The sequence below is a fragment of the Pan paniscus genome, chromosome 8 (genome assembly GCF_029289425.2).
Source record: "Pan paniscus chromosome 8, NHGRI_mPanPan1-v2.0_pri, whole genome shotgun sequence".
Taxonomy (NCBI): domain Eukaryota; kingdom Metazoa; phylum Chordata; class Mammalia; order Primates; family Hominidae; genus Pan; species Pan paniscus.
The window spans coordinates 27036290-27054347 of NC_073257.2; the positions used below are offsets into that span (position 1 = coordinate 27036290).

Consider the following 18058-nt stretch of genomic DNA (forward strand, 5'->3'; position numbering starts at 1 on the left):
TTTGATGTGCTGCTGGATTCGGTTTGCCAGTATTTTAATGAGGATTTTTGCATCAGTGTTCATCAAGGATATTGGTCTAAAATTCTCTTTTTTGGTTGTGTCTCTGCCCGGCTTTGGTATCAGGATGATGCTGGCCTCATAAAATGAGTTAGGGAGGATTCCCTCTTTTTCTATTGATTGGGATGCCCTCTCTCACCACTCCTATTCAACACAGTGTTGGAAGTTCTGGCCAGGGCAATTAGGCAGGAGAAGGAAATAAAGGGTATTCGATTAGGAAAAGAGGAAGTCAAATTGTCCCTGTTTGCAGACGACATGATTGTATATCTAGAAAACCCCATTGTTTCAGCCCAAAATCTCCTTAAGCTGATAAGCAACTTCAGCAAAGTCTCAGGATACAAAATCAATGTGCAAAAATCACAAGCATTCTTATACACCAACAACAGACAAACAGAGAGCCAAATCATGAGTGAACTCCCATTCACAATTGCTTCAAAGAGAATAAAATACCTAGGAATCCAACTTACAAGGGATGTGAAGGACCTCTTCAAGGAGAACTACAAACCACTGCTCAAGGAAATAAAAGAGGATACAAAGAAATGGAAGAACATTCCATGCTCATGGGTAGGAAGAATCAATATCATGAAAATGGCCATACTGCCCAAGGTAATTTATAGATTCAATGCCATCCCCATCAAGCTACCAATGACTTTCTTCACAGAATTGGAAAAAACTACTTTAAAGTTCATATGGAACCAAAAAAGAGCCCGCATCACCAAGTCAATCCTAAGCCAAAAGAACAAAGCCGGAGGCATCACACTACCTGACTTCAAACTATACTACAAGGCTACAGTAACCAAAACAGCATGGTACTTGTACCAAAACAGAGATATAGATAGATCAATGGAACAGAACAGAGCCCTCAGAAATAACGCTGCATATCTACAACTGTCTGATCTTTGACAAACCTGACAAAAACAAGCAATGGGGAAAGGATTCCCTATTTAATAAATGGTGCTGGGAAAACTGGCTAGCCATATGTAGAAAGCTGAAACTGGATCCCTTCCTTACACCTTATACAAAAATCAATTCAAGATGGATTAAAGACTTAAACGTTAGACCTAAAACCATAAAAACCCTAGAAGGAAACCTAGGCAATACCATTCAGGACATAGGCATGGGCAAGGACTTCATGTCTAAAACACCAAAAGCAATGGCAACAAAAGCCAAAATTGATAAATGGGATCTAATTAAACTAAAGAGCTTCTGCACAGCAAAAGAAACTACCATCAGAGTGAACAGGCAACCTACAGAATGGGAGAAAATTTTCGCAACCTACTCATCTGACAAAGGGCTAATATCCAGAATCTACAATGAACTCAAACAAATTTACAAGAAAAAAACAAACAACCCCATCAAAAAGTGGGCGAAGGACATGAACAGACACTTCTCAAAAGAAGACATTTATGCAGCCAAAAAACACATGAAAAAATGCTCACCATCACTGGCCATCAGAGAAATGCAAATCAAAACCACAATGAGATACCATCTCACACCAGTTAGAATGGCGATCATTAAAAAGTCAGGAAACAACAGGTGCTGGAGAGGATGTGGAGAAATAGGAACACTTTTACACTGTTGGTGGGACTGTAAACTAGTTCAACCATTGTGGAAGTCGGTGTGGGGATTCCTCAGAGATCTAGAACTAGAAATACCATTTGACCCAGCCATCCCATTACTGGGTATATACCCAAAGGACTATAAATCATGCTGCTATAAAGACACATGCACACGTATGTTTATTGCGGCACTATTCACAATAGCAAAGACTTGGAACCAACCCAAATGTCCAACAATGATAGACTGGACTAAGAAAATGTGGCACATATACACCATGGAATACTATGCAGCCATAAAAAATGATGAGTCCATGTCCTTTGTAGGGACATGGATGAAATTGGAAATCATCATTCTCAGTAAACTATCGCAAGGACAAAAAACCAAACACCGCATATTCTCACTCATAGGTGGGAATTGAACAATGAGAACACATGGACACAGGAAGGGGAACATCACACTCTGGGGACTGTTGTGGGTGGGGGGAGGGGGGAGGGATAGCATTGGGAGATATACCTAATGCTAGATGACCAGTTAGTCGGTGCAGCACACCAGCATGGCACATGTATACATATGTAACCAACCTGCACATTGTGCACATGTACCCTAAAACTTAAAGTATAATAATAATAAAAAATAAATAAAATAAAATAAAATAAATATGGTCATAGTAGTAGGAAAGTGTTTTAAAAGTATAAAACTAATGGACAAATGGCCAGGCACGGTGGCTCATGCCTGTAATCCCAGCACTTTGGGAGGCCAAGGTAGGAGGATCCCTTGAGGCCAGGAGTTCCAGACCAGTCTGGGCAACATAGTGAGACCTTGTCTCTACAAAAAAATAATTAGCAGGCATGGTGGTGTGTAACTGTTGTTCCAGCTACTTAGATGGCTGAGGCGAGAGGAGCACTTGACCCAGGCAGTCAAGGCTGCAGTGAGCTGTGATCACACCATCGTACTCCAGCCTGGGTAACAGAGAGACTCTATCTCAAAAACAGTAATAATGGACATAAAGCTTGATTTTGATTTTTTAAATGGGTAAGTTATTTTTAAAATGTGCTAACCATTGTGTTCAAGTATAGTTGACATAATGTTTAAGGAGTTTACAAGGTTTCAAACAATCAGGTATACTCAATCTATAGCCGCACTTTAGGCTGTTTGAGGTGATTTAATTAATTTAATTAGCAATACATATTTAAATGCTCAAGAAAAATTGCTGTTTGTTTTCTTTCTCCCTTACTTCCTAATTCAGTCACAAAGCCACTAGGCAGTGCCTGGGAGGTGAAAGCGGCTGAGGAAGGTCAGGGGATTGAGAAAATAAATGAGTGGAGACAGTGGAAGCCAGGGTTGTCACTGTCGGAGGAGGGAGTGACAAATTCGGAAAGGAGGAAAAGAACATGCCACTAGGTTGGGATTGGAGGTATCAATGTGACCTCATAATATTCTTTTTTTTTTTTTTTTTTTGAGACGGAGTCTCGTCACCCAAGCTGGAGTGCAGTGGCGTGATCTTGGCCCACTGTAACCTCCGCCTCCCAGGTTCAAGTGATTCTCCTGCCTCAGCCTCCCGAGTTGCTGGGATTACAGGCACGTGCCATCACGCCTGGCTAATTTTTGTATTTTTAGTAGAGACGGGGTTTTACCATGTTGGTCAGGTTGGTCTTGAACTCCTGACCTCAAGCAATCCACCCGCCTTGGCCTCCCAAAGTGCTGGGATTACAGGCGTGAGCCACCATACCTGGCCCGACCTCATGATATTCTATATAGATATAAAAATAAACATCAATGCAAATATGTGCATACATATTTACACTTAGACACACATGCACATATATAGTTTGAGGGTTTCTAGGAATAGCAGGACTGCAGTAGCAATGGACACACTTTCAATAAATGAGTGAGCAAGTGCCCTTTGTGCCACGGCAAGTGCTAATTATCATCTTGCTAGAAAATGTAGGAGCAAGTGGGAAGATATTCAAAGGATCCCCAATTGATAATCAGACTATGTTTTCTCATGAGACAAAACGAAGTAGAAACTGTGATTGTTAGGCTAGCTCATAAAGATTTTATTTATCCGAAGACCCTGGAAGTAAAATACTTCATCTCTTATTATACTAGGAAATGTATGCCGGGTAGTATTATTTTAAAACTTCTTTTAGCTGTCCTACAGTATTTTAAATCTTACTAAACACTTTAATTGCCCTGTCTTCTTTCAAATCTATTACCACTACTGTAAAACACACACACACACACACACACACGCACACACACACACAGAGAGAGAGAGAGAGAGAGAAAGAGAGATTGGGGAAGTGGTCGAATTAAATGGATTGACAGCCTCAACACAGTCACCGGGACAAACCGCCTAGTTATTCCAAGGATACAGCTACTCCTCAAATGATTTTTGGAATCTATCTTCTGCACTGGCTTTAGAGTTCATGGTATAACCTTAGAGATAGTACATTTTTACTCTCCTGAGTAGATATAATATTTTTAAAAAGTCCAAAGACACTAGAAGTTGGGTGATCAAACTGAGTAATAATTTGTAGTTGAAAAATAAAGGCATAATTATAAAGAGACTTGAACCTCCAAAGTATACCAGTAGTATAATGCAATCAGGCGTATACCTTTCCAAAGTAACTTCTTTGAGGAATAACATTAATTTACTTGAATAAGCAAAAAAAAAAAAAACCCTCATAATCACACTTCAGACATGCCGTATGTACTGGGGTCAAATGCACTGAACAATGGCCCTTCCCAAAACATGTCTCCCACTGTCCTACCAAGCTATCTAAAATGCAGAATACTTTGAGCTGAGGACTGACTGATGGCTGCTGCTAAAGGGCCATATGGCCTACTGCAATGTGTAATTTACAGTGCCATAAATACCTGAGATGACTCTGTTTGATATGATAAACTGTCAGCTTGACTGCCACAAGGCAATAGGACATAAGTGATTTGGGGGCAAGGTTGTCAATGAGGACGAGTCATCAAAAGGGAGACCCTGGAACCAACTCTCACCTTTGAACTGAACCCAGCCCCGTTCTGTTCCAGATGCACACCTTCAACAGATCAGACAAACATGGTTGCATGGTCCAAGCATGTGGTGATTTTTATTAAGAATAACTTTGGTTCTAAGAATTCCACCCTCAATTCTTTAATACTTTCCATTAAAAACAATTATACAAGAGCAAATACAAAAAATATTAAATTATGAAAACCAATCCATTAAGGCTCCCTTTATATATATTATATACACTCAAACAAGTCAAGATTTTTCAGAGTAGAAGAATAAAGTCGACTGTTATAGCTTAGAAAGCAACACTACTACTATGAGACTATAAAACATTAAACTATTTTAAGAAAACCACGCTGTGGAAAAATGGAGCCATTTTTGTCAAAAAGTGGCTCAAAGCACAAAACTGCTCAGATGTTCAAGAGTCCTAGGAGTTTGGGTTGCACAGTATTAAGGGGTGAGAGGAGACTGACAGCCTGTTTGAATCAGGCTTGTAAGCCCAGCTCATCTGACAACTTCAAAGAGCTTCTCTGCCTATACATTCCACCGTTTAGCATAAGACACCACTTTACGCTATTTACAAGTCTCCTTTTGGCCAGATTTTGTATTACTAATTACAAATAATTCTGCAGATTTGAGTGAGATTAGGAAAGAAATGCTTTCTTAAGTAACTTTTTTTTTTTTCAGTGAAGAATGAATTCTAGTTAAGCTCTAGGAACAGAAATGGTCCTTCTAAAGGAGCCTACCAGGGCCCCTGTGAATACGATCAAGTGGCAGAATTGCTTCGAGAATACAGATTTCAAGATCTGACATCTAGTTAGATAAAAAGATATGAGCCAGTCCCGAATCTTCATTTTACAAACAGCATCGCTAGTCCACAGACACAAAGAAAGAATTCCAGTCAATGTGCAATCAGAAATGGGCTTTTCAAGATCATCAGTCATCACACTTCCTTCTCTCAAAAGAACGATGGAAAAAAATAGTTACCATTCCATTCTTCGAAACCAAAATACTATAGAGCAACAATTTTTCTTAAGCATTTCTCATTTTATTCAAATAATACTTGCTGATGAGATAAATAATCCATTTCAGGTATAATCAACTAACATGTTTCTCTAACTAGCAGTATATTATCATTGCATTTACTTTTGTTCCCATTCAGATTGAATATGGGCCTAATTGTCAACTGCTAACACTAAAGCATTCCCATAGAAAGCTAATTTCTACTATGCTAATTAAGGATTCAAAAGCTCTGGATCCAGCTTTCTATGAGTCTTCAAAGAAAGTATGAGAAGTCTCTCCAATGCAGAAATGACTGGCTGAACTGTCTCTACGGAGCATACTAAATCCTCAACAATTCTTCGGTATCACCCAGGCAAAAGGTACCGATGCCCACACTGGCAGTTTAAAACTAATTTTGCATGAGAATGCGGCTGCTGTCTGTAACTCGGCCCCCTCTCTGAGGAGCGTGCTGCTAGCTAGAACAAGGGAACTCAGCAGCCCCTCCCTTCCCATCAGCTGTTCCTGAGAGATGCAATATAGTAGTCATCGACATCATCCTTATCAACAGCATCATCACTCAGACAGTGGTGAAAGTCTTTCTTCACAAGGAAAAACAAAGATAAAGAAATACATGAGCATTAATCAGAAATTTTCAAAGCTTGGATTCTAATGATATTCATTATCATTAGACATTCAAATGCTATACATCTTCTGATGAAGCCTCCTTGAGAGCAGCCTACATTTATTTCACATTAGAATGCCTAGAGAAATCCTGACCGCCCAGCTGGTCATGGGAACCTTCCCCACACTCCTCTTGGAGAAATGAAAAGATGTGGCAGCTTCTACTTTTGCTACTGAAGCTGGGTTATATGGACTAGTTCCACTCTCTAAGGGACTGGAAGGTTATTCCATCTGAAAGAACTAGATCAGCAAGACATTTAAAAACAAAACTGAACAGAAACCCTCCTAGTAATCAAAGCAATTAATGAATGGACAGGATGTACCTTCTTGGAACTGGAATGTCACTATGTAGCCTGCTATTATTACACAAAGAACCAAAAGGAATGAAAATAAAATCAAGATGGGTTTTTAAACTTCTCACCCTATTTCTAAATTTAGTGCCAACAAGGGTAGTGGCTGTGCTCGACATTCACGTTCCTTCTCTGGTGTTAACTGCAACAGGGGTGAAAGTATAAATTAAACAAGAAAATTCTGGGTCCTCAAAATTTACAGTGAGTGAACAGATTAAACGCATTTCTAGGTGATCTCAATTATCTAACAGATAACAAAAAGAGGAATTAAACATTTTTTTTTTTTAGCTTTTAAAAGAAAAAAGGCTCTGGGTCCCACGAAACTTGGAATGGAAGAAAAACCAAGTAGTGCAACTCTCAAGAATTGATTCCAGTGTCCTCTTCCTTTTTCCTGTTCTCACTTGTTTTGCTTGTTGGTTCTGTTAAGTCTCTGAACACAGGTCCATCATTCCAACTTACGTGCGGGGCACTGCCCTTCATTTGGCGAATAGGAACTGCAACTGTCACAGGCAAGGCATCCACCCAGATCGTAGGAAAACCAAACCAAATCCTACTGCAAGTCAAAATTCTCTGCTGGCTGGAATATTCTCCAGGGGCTTTTGCCCTGAGATTGAGAAGGCACCCACAGACAGCTCTGTGGGGTGACACACGAGGTCTTGGTGCAGCCTCAGCCTAGGACTCCTGGGCTTGGGCGACTTCTTGGCCTGTTCTCCTGAGATTGCCTTTCACCTTCACAAACTCGGGGGCATTTTCTTGCTCTTCTTGCAATTTCTGCTTCTCAAGTTCAAGCTAAATGACATTCAGAAAAGGAAAAATTATTTACAAACCAAGCAGCCTTTCAAAATACTCTTCTCTCTTTTCAAAGTCCCTGACAACTTTACTTCCCCACACAAGAAATTCTCTCCTGGTCCCCCACTTTTAAAGAAATGGATGGATAGAGTCTGGGTAATTGTGCACAGAAACAGAAGCCACTTGGCTGTCACTGCAAATAGGACCACGAGATGACAAGAATTGAAAAGACAGGGCTAAGGAAACAAATCCTGGAGTCAACGCACAGTTGCTCTGGAGTCTTCATGAAAGTGAATTTCATTACATTACTCCAGCACCCTGTGTGAATTCAGTGCCATGTCCCTGTTTTGCTTTTGCCTCTGGGATCTCTTTTAGGTCCTCAGTAGGATTCTTGTCCCTGCCTTGAACGTATTTGACCCCATTTGCTGACATTTGTCTCCAATATTTCTTTCATGGTATAAATGTATACACTGGCACGTCTGGTAAATCCTGCCCGCTCCAACACTCCAACATTCTTCAAGACAAAAACAAAAAAAGACAGCTTCCAGCCAATCCCCCTTACCTGCTCCAACTTCTGCTGCCGTTTTAATAGCTCTATTTCCAAGTCGGATTTCTTCTTCTGTGCTTCTTCTTCCTTCTGCTTTATTACTTGGTCTCGTTTTCTTTTTTCCATCACCTTCTGCAATTCTGGTTTGTTCTGAGGAGCAAGACCCCTGCGAAAGAGCATTAACAAAAATAGAAAACGTTAATCTAATGGCTACATTTTTTATGAACAGAAATTTAACTTCAATATCAACCACGGAAAAGTGGTCTACAGAATTAGCATGATACCTACTAGGCTACAGCAGGCAACATGGTGATCTAAGAAATTCACCAGCACGAAAGAAAGGCAAGAGAAGATCCCCAAAGAGTACATAAAATCCATTCATTCTATAACAATGTATTGGCCACGTGCCATGTGCAAGACACTAGGCTACGCAAAGGAGGGCAGTGAGGGTGGGGATGTGCGTACAATGACTGTGATGGGTGCCCATGACAGAGACGGAGATGGTCAGGAAATGAGGGGGCTCTGCATGGAGGGGAGGCTTCCCAAAATCTAGCCCCTGATTTTTTTTTTTTTTTTTCTGAGACAGAGTCTCACTCTGTCACCCAGGCTGGAGTGCAGTGGCATGCAATCTAGGCTCAATGCAACCTCCGCCTCCCAGGTTCAAGCAATTCTCCTGCCTCAGCCTCTGGAGTAGCTGGGATTACAGGCGTGCACCACCACGCCCGGCTAATTTTTGTATTTTTAGTAGAGATGGGGTTTCACCATGTTGGTCAGGTTGGTCTGAAACTCCTGACCTCGGGATCCACTCGCCTCGGCCTCCCAAAGTGCTGGGATTACAGGCGTGAGCCACCACACCTGGCCTCTAGCCCCTGATCTTATGCACTAAATGCAGCCTCAAGACCAGCTTAGACAGTAAAATGGCCCTGGAAACCTTCCCACCCTTCATTTTTCAGATCTGAAAGGGGGTTCCTGTACATCTAAAGGCACATCTGAGGTTATACCGTTACTGAAGGACATGGCTGTGCAGAACCTTAATCCCCTAATTCTCAGTCCAGTGCTCCTCCACCGAAACCCTTTCAGATGTGTAGTTGATTATTTACAATGAAAGCAAGTCGGCCTTCAGGGAAGTCCTACATTTCTGAGAGATACATTAGGCTGCCATCTCTCCAAATGGGGAGAAACAAGCCAAACAGGTCATGAACTAGCCACCCTCCATCTGAAATATTCGAGAGAAGTCAAGGGAAAGACATGTCTTAGCATTTTCTCTAGTGCTATATCTGTCTGTTTAACTGTTAGCTTAAGATTTGCCTTTTCTATTTCCTTAGGATTTCTCCTATGGCTTTCCAGAATGCTGGATTATCCAGCCCACCTTTCTTCTTATTGTCTTCCTTAGTCACTTATCTTAGCCAGTCTCCGCCAACTCATAAGTAATCTCAACTTGATGTTAAAATTTACCAAGACAATTTAAAATAAAAATAGGACAAACCACCGAACAGGAAAAGCACTATCAATTTCAGGCAGCACAGGGTGTAGGTAACAGCGCACACACACTCATGCTACGCACGCAGGCATGTGGTGGAACAGTAATTCAGGCTTTTCTGAACTGCAGGCAACAAGCACTGCTGACTCTGTCCCGGACTCCAGGATGGGCCTGAGCACCTCCCACACCACCTCCTGGTCCGGCTGCTGATGACTGCTAATCTGTAGACAAGGGACAGGGTTGTTCTCTAAACGACTCCTATCAACTACCGTGACTAACCAACTAGGAGTCATCTGAGCAACTGTTAAATAACAATTTCCAATATATGTGCTCTGGCCAGAGAAATTCAACAGCACACTCACCTTGATCCCTTTCAAGTCCACACAATCACATCTGTAAACCAATCCTCAATTGCATACTTCCTCATTCATCTAGAATTTCTAGAAATTCTGGCATCTCTCCTATCTAGATGTATTTAAAAATCACAAAAACTTAATTCAAAGTTGTTGTTTAGAGTAAAAATCGGTATATTCCATCTTTTTTTTTTTTTTTTTTTCTGAGGCAGGGTCTCTCTGTTGCCCGGGCTGGAGTGCAGCGGCATGATCTCAGCTCACTGAAACCTCTGCCTCCTGGGCCCCAGCGATCCTCCCACCTCAGCCTCCTGAGTAGCTGGGACCACAGGCACATGCCACCACGCCCAGCTCTATTTTTTTTTTTTTTTTCGTTTTTGAGATACAGTTTTCCTCTTGTTGCCCAGGATGGAGTGCAATGGCACAATCTCGGCTCACTGCAACTTCCTCCTCCCAGGTTCAAGCGATTCTCCTCCCTCAGCCTCCCGAGGAGCTGGGATTACAGGTGCCCACAACCACGACCGGATAATTTTTTGTACTTTTAGTAGAGACGGGGTTTCACCATGTTGGCCAGGCTGGTCTCGAACTCCTGAGCTCAAGCCGTCTACCTGCCTTGGCCTCCCAAAGTGGTGCGATTATAGGCATAAGCAACCACACCCAGCTAGTATAGTCCATCTTTAATGACAGAGGACACACAGTCAAAATAATATATGTCTCCAATTTCCCAATTTTCATTAGCAGAACTTTCCGTTAAAAAAAATTTGGCCAAATTTACAGGGAAACAAAAGAGGCAGGTGACTTTTGTGATTTAATTATGGTTTATTTCACAGTTATCAAGACTAAATAAACAACAGGGTAAAAAATATGCACAGATTAAATCTTTAATCAGCACAATATAAGTTGCTTAAGAGTACTCTGTTCAAAATAAAGGTGTTATTAACCACAGGAAAAGCTGTTTTTAAGTAATCTGAATAAAGTTTTACTCAGTTTCATGACTATCAAAAAGTCTTGATATAACACTACAGACAGAATTAAGGGGTTTAAATTTTAGGATTAAGAATTTAGCTATCTGAATAATTTAAATTTCAAACATTTTTCTTTCCCTACATTTCACTGGCAAAATTAACTTCAACTATTATTCAATTCTCCTGGATTATGCAAAAGCTGCTGAAGATTTGATGTATGACACATTTGGCTGACACTCTATTGCAACCTATGAATGGGTTTAACTATTACACAGTATTCATTTTCCTTTCAAAGATTTTACACAATAGTGACAGTAAGATAAAATATGTAGTAACAAAAAACTCAGGAAAATGGTGCTTATATGATAAATATTCTCTACTTACAGCAGTCAAGAAGTCATATAAATTTAGTTAATATTTTACCACAGTGGATTACTTAACTTTCTGTGCTGAATGCAAAAAGTCAAGCATTGCCCATGTAAGTCTCTAAGTCTAAATGGAACAGAGATAGTGTCGACAGACAGAAATTAGTTTCTCCAAATGTCATAATTAACTACAATACCATCCCTTGCACAAGAATAGTTGGTTCTCTTTAATCAATTCTGACATATACAGCTAACAAGTACTTTCAACCCCTTTATGACAGTATCACCCAAGAGTAACAGTAGTTCCCAAGTCAGCTTCTCGGTCAGGTAGCTACCTGTGACTACTGAAGCGGGCAAAGCCAATTTAAAAAACTATAAAATTAATAAGTGCTCTTTGCAGAAAAAGAAAAGTAATATACCCATGTGTTAAATAAAAAGCAAAAGCACATCCAAACCCTCTCCATTAAACGAATCGAGGAGCACCACTCCATCGCAAATGTTCTATGTGAACAGTGGCCCCAAAATTATGCAAAGTAGAGACCCTGTACCCATCAACCCCTACCTATTCCTGCATCCAGAGATCTTACCAACAGTTGGGTCTATGTTCCTCCATACTTTCTATACCCATATAAACATGCCACAATTCTGCCACATCCCTACTGACAGACATCTATTTGGTTTCCAACTGTTCACTATTAAAAACAATGAGGCTCTGAGCCTCTGTGGACATTTATAGCTGCACACTTCTACAAGTATTTCTGTTGGCTAGATTCATAGAAGCGGAGTTGCTGGCTAAGCATCTGCACATCGCATATTTTGATGAGTACTGCCAAAGTGCCCTATAAAAAGGCTGCAATGATTTATATTCCCACCCCCAGAGTATGAAACATACAGACAACTTTGAAAGGTACATTTCACATAAACCACTAAATACATTCAAGGGCAGACGGGGCGAGTCCCCATTCATTCCACATCTACCTGAACTCTGTGTACCTATGTATTAATAAGTGAAGTCATTTCATTACCTGGGACAGCATTCATCCAGAGGAAAGGTCTGGGGCTCAGACCATCACAGAACAATGCCTACTCACTTAGCCAAACATCTCCTGGCCTAATTATTTTTCTTAGGGTACAGGGAAAATTTGATTTGAATTTAGCCCTTGTTCTTTTTTTCCGGGGGGACAGAGTCTCGCTCTATTGCCCATGCTGGAGTGCAGTGGCATGACCTCGGCTCACTGCAACCTCTGCTTCCTGGGTTCAAGCTATTCTCCTGTCTCAGCCTCCCAAGTAGCTGGGACTACAGGCGCGTGCCACCATGCCCAGCTAATTTTTTTGTATTTTTAGTAGAGATGGGGTTGCGCCATGTGGGCCAGGCTGCTCTCAAACTCCTGACCTCAGGTGATCTGCCCGCCTCGGCCTCCCAGAGTGCTGGAATTACAGGCGTGAGCCACCGCGCTGGGCCTGAATTTCAGCCCTTGTTCTTTAATCTTGTAATCTTTGGTTTGGCCTGCCTCATTTACATTTCGGGTTTAGTCATTTTTACCTGCATGGATTGGAACACAAATACTTGTATCCTTTATCTCTAGAACTGCCCCTATCTTTTTCCATGTTGTACAGCAGCAAGTATTTATTGAGGAACTATTCAACTAGTAAAGCATGCCAAAAGAATGTCAGCTAAAAACCAGGAACAAGAAGCCACTGACTTCAAAATATACAAGCCAAAGAACCAATTTTAGGGATATGTTTAAGTAACTGACCTATTTATTCTAAAAAGTAATCTTTGTAGAGCACAGAATCTATCTCTCTAAATAATATCAGAAATATTCTTAATTTTTTTTTTTTTTTTTTTTGAGACGGAGTCTCGCTTTGTCACCCAGGCTGGAGTGTAGTGGCGCCATCTCAGCTCACTGCAAGCTCCGCCTCCTGGGTTCACGCTATTCTCCTGCCTCAGCCTCCTGAGTAGCTGGGACTACAGGTGCCCACCAACACGCCCAGCTAATTTTTTATATTTTTAGTAGAGATGGGGTTTCACCGTGTTAGCTAGGATGGTCTTGATCTCCTCACCTCGTGATCCACCCGCCTCGGCCTCCCAAAGTGCTGGGATTACAGGCGTGAGCCACCGCACCCAGCCCTTCTTAATTGTTTTTTTAAAGATCCCTTCAATAGTAATCTTTTAACCAAAAAAAAAAAAAAAAGCCTTTTGAAATCTGCCTTTTTATACTACTGAAAACACCTATGGAAAGTGAGAACCTGACACAAGGTTTTAACCGTCAGACCTAGAGGCTTCAAAGCCTTTTAACCTGAAACTAAGCTGGGTTCCAAAGACGGTAAATAGAGGAACAGGATTACACACTAGAAAGAGCATAGGTTTCGCAGTTAGAAGACCTGTGGGTACTTGTTCTCTTAAGCAGTGACTCGGCCTGTAACACATAATCTCTGAAATGTAACTGGAAAAACTGAACTGCCATAGAGCTTTGAGCTAAATTTGTAGCTATGCGTAGCAAAGGTATAAGTCTCCACATAAACTTGTTTTTATTTCTAAACACTATTTCAAAAAACTATTATGTAATCTTGAGATGATTCCTTAAACCAGTCACCCTGAGATTACTCACCTGAGTGAGGGTAACCTGAAGATAACACACACTGGGCTATTAGAAAGAGCACCAGATGAGACAAAATGCAGGAAGACTTGTTATCAACTACAGAAAAGCAAATGGATTTTTATTACAATACCATGCAGTAATCAAGACTGGTTATTCATTAACCAAACATACACAGTATTGATGTGATGTATCCTATAGTTTGGCACTAAAATTTAGAAATAAAAACCCCAGTCTCTAAAAAGTATACAAAATAAAAGATGAATAAAAGGAAAGAAACTGAGAAATTCTCACTTTAAAATCACTGTATTTCTAACAAGTTTGGTATTACCTTGAAAACTCTTAAGAGATAAGATGAGATATATTTTCATTTCATTTTGAAATCTGCCTTTTCTTTTTTTTTTTTTTAATGTATTTCCAACCAGACCAAAATCCTTCAAAGAAAAGGGAGAAAAAGCAATAGGAAATTCCAGTTGTTGTCACATAGGAAGTGGAAGATAGATGTGACTAAGTGATCACTTATTATCTTAAGCATTTTCATACAAGCTATTATTTACTTTAAGTTTTGGTTTTTTTTTTTTTTTTTAGAGACAGAGTTTTGCTCTGTCACCCAGGCTGGAATGCACTGGCACAATCTCAGCTCACTGCAACCTCCACCTCCCATGTTCAAGCAATTCTCCTGCCTCAGCCTCCCGAGTGGTTGGGATTACAGGCATGTGCCACCACGCCTGGCTAATTTTTGTATTTTTAGTAGAGACAGGGTTTCGCCATGTTGGCCAGGCTGATCTCGAACTCCTGACCTCAGTGGATCCACCTGCCTTGGCTTCTCAAAGTGGTGGGATTACAGGCGTGATCCACGGTGCCCAGCCTACTTTAATTTTTATAAGAAAAATACTATTATCTCCCACTTTATAGATGAAGAAACAGATCTCAAGAGGGGATACCCTGGCCAAGATCATAAGGTAGGTAAAGTTAAGTTCTGGTAAAACCAAGATTCATATCATTTCTCTCTGACCTCAAAACCCACGTTCTCTCTACACCATAGTACTTTAGGGAAACCCAGCATCGTCTCAGATTAATTGAGCTGGGCAAACAAGGAGAAGAACAGGCCAGACAAAGACAGACAGAATGGAAGCCCTTTCTCTAAAAAATGTGGAAACAGACTCAACTGCACAAATCTGTAGGTTTTACAGCAATGACCCAAACTACTAAATATATTTTTGCAGAATAATTCGTAGCCTATAATTTAGAGAACACTTATTCTGCAAATGTTGGTTTTACTCTGACCTTTATTCTGACTTGGAGCCCTTTCATAGATTTTCCTAGAAGAAAAAATTTGAGCTAAAATGTTTCTTAGAGAACAGCTAAGTCTCCTACCTTACACTTTATAGATAAGGGAACTGAGGCCAAAGAGGTGAAGAAAATCTGAAAATCTTTGAGTGACAACTGCTATTCTGTTTCGGAGCCTACTAAACTGACGAGCTTTCCACCAAAATGAAGACATGATTTCCCAGGCAGGATAGGATGGCTTCTAAATTCTGTGGTCTATTTTAGGAACTTGATAGTCTCATTTTGCTTTGGCCATAATAATACCAAATTCATATATTCTTTCTTCTATTGTGTGACAAAGGCAGATGGAAGCTAAAAACTTATTTGCATTCAATTTAATATACATTAATCCAACAGCTTCCTACTAATATGCTGGGGATAAAACAGGAGTAAGCCACATTCTCACACTCTAGAGGGAGAAATGTATTTACAAATAATTCCTGGGATAGATAGGAGTCATTTGTTCTAGCTGGAGTGTACTCAGGAAAGAGAATTGCCATAAAAATGCCCCTTGATCCTCTTTAAAACATTTGTTTAACTAGGCCTCCCTGCAAAAAATTACCCTAATGCTAAACTTGATCTGCGTATCTTTCAGTTCAGTGGGGGACCTTTCACCAGGGCTTAGCAAAGAGTGGGCAAATGAGTCATCTATAGTCCTACAAGATCTGAAAATAATCCTAAATGAAGCTTCCTAGTTCTTAAATTGAAAAAAGTAGCCTTTCATCCTCAGTTCTCCTAGTCTCCTGTCCTGCCCAAATTACTTAAAAAGCAGAGTATAGCAACCCAACATCCATAATGATTTATGGCACAGATGGAGTTTGCAAAGTAGATAGAAGGTAAATGCTTTCCTGTCCTCCAAAATAATTAATAATAAAGACTATGATAATAATCTTTTAAAATGCTACCCCCAAACAAACAAAAACATGAGTGTCCTATCTATTAAGTCTAATATGGTTCTAGAGACTTCTCCCCACTACTGACAAATGCCGGAGTAGGCGGCAATTACATGATTCCTACACCTTCCTCAGTGTAAGGAGAAAATTCAGAGATTTTAAATTTAAGAACATATTTCTCTTCTACTTAGGACATTCTCTTCTATCCTTAATCCAGCCTCTTCCATCCGAATTTGGAAATACACATCCATTTCAGAAGGGAACCCATGACTGCAGGAGTCTGGAAGCACTGCTGGCCACCACAGTGATGGCCACTTGCAGGGGATCTGCCTCACGGAGGGGTAACCCGGTTCTAGGATGTGAGAAGGAATAAGAAAGCCTTAACAAAGTGCAAGAAATCAAAGACTCTTTGAAGCCTCTGTAAATACAATTAAAATTAGATATCATGATCTTAAAAGTCTTCTTAAAAAAAAATATGCTCAAGAAACCATTTTACCTTTTTTGATTCATAAGAAGTTCTCTGTGAAGATCTTGATGGTTCCGGGAGGTTTTGACAGGATTGATCAGTTTCTGAGGCCTAATGAGTTCAGGATTGTCATCTTCTATGTAGTCTGGCTCGGCCATGATGCTTCTTGTAATGAGATATGAGTCCTTATGGTCAATATCCTCAGGTGGGCTGTCTGAAAGAGAAAGATGAGAAACATTCATTTGCAGTTTTTGCTAAGGCTTTTCCCACACATGCAGAGGCCCACAGAGCTGTGCTCAGTATGCTAACACATGTCATCCTCCTGAGTTCACTCTGGGGCATCACTGATAAATCTTCTAAAGCGCTTGGAATGTAACTGGGCTGGGGCAGGGAAGAGAATGGTGGCCTGGTCTCGTCTTGCCCATGACTAAGGCCAGGGAGCCCTGTGGCCTGACTTCTATCACTGCCACTGCCACAACTTGGGTTCCGGTCACAAAGGATGCTTCCTGCCACCCTGTCTCCATATCAACCTCAGAACAAGCACTTGAGTATGTCAGAAAAAAAGAAAGTTCAAATGAAAATTGGAACACTGGCCCACAATGGCTGCAGTTGGACACATGTGTCAGGAAAGAGGGGCCTATAAACTAAAGCTGGCCTCTTGCCTATCTTACTGGAGTTTGTTAAATATTTCACTGATGGTTATTGGTCATAAATCTGTTTACCAGATACAGAACAAAGACGGGATGGAATCAGTCACCCTCCACCAGACTCTAAGATGCCTAACCTTTCTCCTACCCACTCAGCTGCATATTTACCTTATTTATCTTACGCACAGCCTCTCTGACCGCCAATCACAATCACAGGACTGAAACTGCTGCTTCACTGCCTGCTTCGCCCACCGCTGTGCCACATGTATTCCCCTGTTACAAAATACAAGGCCGGGCAAGGTGGCTCATGCCTGTAATCCCAGCACTTTGGGAGGCTGTTGTGGGAGGATCACCGAGGCCAGGAGCTCAAGACCAGCCTGGGCAACACAGCAAGACCCCATATGTTTAAAAAACATTGGAAATGCCCTGGGCATAGTGGTACATGCCTATAGTCTCAGCTACTCAGGAGGCTGAGGTGGGAGAATCACTTGAGCCCAAGAGTTGAGAGGCTGCAGTGGGCTATGATTGCACCACTGCACTCCAGCCTGGGTGACAGAGCAAGAGCAAGACCTCATATCTCTAAAAGAAAAGAAAAAAAGAAAAAAGAGGCTGGGCACAGTGGCTCATATCTGTAACCCCAGCACTTTGGGAGGCTAAGGTGGCTAGATCACTTGAGGCCAGGGGTTCGAGACCAGCCTGGCCAATATGGTGAAACCCTGTCTCTACTAAAAATACAAAAATTAGCCAGGCGTGGTGGCGTAGTCCCAGCTACTTAGGAGGCTGAGGCAGGAGAATCGCTTGAACCCAGCAGGCAAGAGGTTGCAGTGAGCCGAGATCGCACCATTGCACTCAGCCTGGGAAACAGAGAGAGACTCTGTCTCAAACAAAACAAAATAGAAAAAGAAAGGGAATGAAATGTATATATATTGCGCCTCACATAACTTACTTTGGAACCCATTCTCAGTCTACA

General features: G+C 41.1%; 1 protein-coding gene across 8 annotated transcripts in view; it reads right to left on the reverse strand.

Moving 5' to 3' along the window:
* Window positions 1-4694: 4694 nt before the first annotated feature.
* FAM107B (family with sequence similarity 107 member B) overlaps window positions 4695-18058 on the reverse strand; it is an 86259-nt gene continuing 72895 nt past the window's right edge. For 7 of the 8 annotated variants that reach the window (XM_034930015.3, XM_008957180.4, XM_034930013.4 and 4 more), the window contains exons 2-4: window positions 16472-16655; window positions 8009-8159; window positions 4695-7446 (exon numbers count right to left, since the gene is read on the reverse strand). In XM_034930015.3, the coding sequence (XP_034785906.1) occupies window positions 7330-7446; window positions 8009-8159; window positions 16472-16599 (396 nt within the window). In that variant the 5' untranslated portion in view covers window positions 16600-16655 and the 3' untranslated portion in view covers window positions 4695-7329. Of the gene's footprint in view, window positions 7447-8008; window positions 8160-16471; window positions 16656-17256; window positions 17274-18058 lie in introns of those variants that run through there. The other variant, XM_057298822.2, reaches the window with a different exon arrangement.